The 2,238-nt window shown below is 40.3% G+C and overlaps 1 protein-coding gene across 1 annotated transcript in view; it reads left to right on the top strand. All coding sequences in view use genetic code 11, as the record gives it.

Moving 5' to 3' along the window:
• Window positions 1-35: 35 nt before the first annotated feature.
• Window positions 36-2,238, top strand: part of EGR_09336 (hypothetical protein) — a gene marked incomplete at both ends in the record, with an annotated part of 7,653 nt that continues 5,450 nt past the window's right edge. The window contains one exon of the mRNA XM_024498585.1: window positions 36-225. Within this exon, the coding sequence (XP_024347016.1) occupies window positions 36-225 (190 nt within the window). The remainder of the gene's footprint in view (window positions 226-2,238) is intronic.

Here is a 2,238-nt window from a genome sequence, read left to right as displayed (position 1 = left end):
TAGATTTCAAGCAAGTGCTGCTGATCATTTTGTCCATGGTCCTGTGGGTTACATTTTCAATTCAGCGAATTTGTCTTCACGCTTATGATAGTGCAGTGAAATTGTATTTATCAAGACAATACACGGAACAAGCATACTACGTGCAAGAGGCGGAGAGGTTGTTAAATGTCCTTTATGCTCAAATGACAGAAGATGGTGTGGCAGCTGATAACACAGCTGTAATTTGTAAAAGCTCAAAATGTCTATAATTGTTCGAGATGTATGACATCGTACCATTGGAACTCATAGCTGGAGTCTCTCCCATTGGCCTACTACTTCCAATCTCCATAACTTTTGCAGTCGGTTACACTTGATGAATGTGGTTTCTGTTTGTGTACCTAGCAACCTGGCTTTAGAAAGGGTTACGAAACTGCCAAAACTGGCTCCTCGGCAAGCCTGTTCTATAGCATTTATATAATGCACAAAACTACGGCAGTAAGCAACGCAACACTTTAAAACAGAGTCCCAAGTGTACGGGTATTTAAGAACTGCCCAGGAGTAGTTGTGCCACATTAGGAGGAAGACGGGCTATTTAAGGCAATAAAAGTAATGGATTGCCATTGGCTTAGGCAACTTTAGATTGATGACATGGTTCGCGTATATTGGCTTTCTCTTAGCGTGGACACAAGGAAGAGTAGTTTTAGTTATACGCCCTGTCATGGGTAACGTGCTCCAGTAGCCTCACCCACAAGTGTATACCCTTACACAAAGGCGAAATACACTGGCACCGAACGCGGCCTCCACTCCACAATGAACACACTGTGTTAGTCATATTTGTACAAGGACAATGGCATTAGGAGAGTATTACTGCTTTTAGATTTTGTGCCAATATATTTTGTCAGCACAAATTCACGATCAAAGTATATTATTTCACTGACTTTGGCTGAGAGATCAATCGGAGCGTGTGATGAGAATGATTGGCAGCGTCATTCCTTCATCCGTACCATTTACAGCCCTCAAGTCAAATTTCATGCACCACTTCCCCCGTAGATTAGCCCATTTTCTAAGCCAAATAACAAATAGGAGCTTGTTAAGCTGCTCCATTCATTCCAAGTTCCTGTGTGAAGTAAAGTCGACATTCAACTCCACCATGCTGTTGTCATGTTTTCTTCACTTGAATGAACTTAGAATGACAAAAGGATGATCAGCGGCAGAAAAAGGGTAAATTTGGTGACCAATGCTCATGACAATAGTGTTAGGGATCTGTACCAGTCTTTTACCACTTCAGTCGCTAAAGTAGATATCAGTTTGTTTAATACAACCAAAACAATCATGTGTACAGGATTAGAAAGACTATAGCCTGCATCCCTCTTTGATACCGGATCTATTGCTCTAAAGCTGAACGTCCGACCACGCCAGTTCCCTACGTAGTGCAATAAAGTTTTTTTGCGAAAAGGCACATCCTTCTATCCCGAGATGAGAGTGCTTAATCATACTTCACTCCACACTTTGGCTAAGTACAACACACTATGTAATCACCTAACTTGACCGATTCGCTTAATTAATGTAGATTGATCATAAGCAGATTATGTTTGTGCAATAAGAGCCTGACAGCAGCATGACAAATTACACTTATGCTCAAATAGTCTAAATTCCCTACTTATTATACATTATAGTCCAGCATTCAGTAGTTAGATTAATTGGCCCTATTACTGCCTTAAGTATTGAGAGAAATGAATTTATATGTAGGGTCTTGATGTATTATGCATGTAAAGCAAGAGCTCACCAATGAAACATGACAGACGAACTTAAACAATTTGGGCTTCATCTAACCACCTTAGAGCAAATTCATTTCGATTTGGTTAAATTTAAATCCAGATGACAAAAAGGAGCAGAATATGAAAAGACCTGTATTTGTAATTCAGGAATTACTCACTAGATGAGGTTACATTACTATGAATTAAACAAACGAGTTGCAACTGGTGCCATCCCCGCCTCATAGGAGCCTGAAGTGGAAAAGGATTGACTGGATAAGTGAAAATTATGGGACATGATTTTGCGCAAGGCTGAACTAATTGCACATTAGCACTGACTTACGGTAGATTTCAAGCAAGGACCACCACCATGCAGGTAAATGCAACTCCAGAGATTATGGAAGTTATGGCGGAGCCACTAGTTGTGACATTGCCTTCTTTCTCCCCTATACAAAAAATCATTCTATCATTGACATCACGTAACACATGCACGTCACATAACTAT

This window comes from Echinococcus granulosus (assembly GCF_000524195.1).
Source record: "Echinococcus granulosus chromosome Unknown EG_S00143, whole genome shotgun sequence".
Lineage (NCBI taxonomy): Eukaryota > Metazoa > Platyhelminthes > Cestoda > Cyclophyllidea > Taeniidae > Echinococcus > Echinococcus granulosus.
This window is presented reverse-complemented; position numbering and strand designations above follow the sequence as displayed.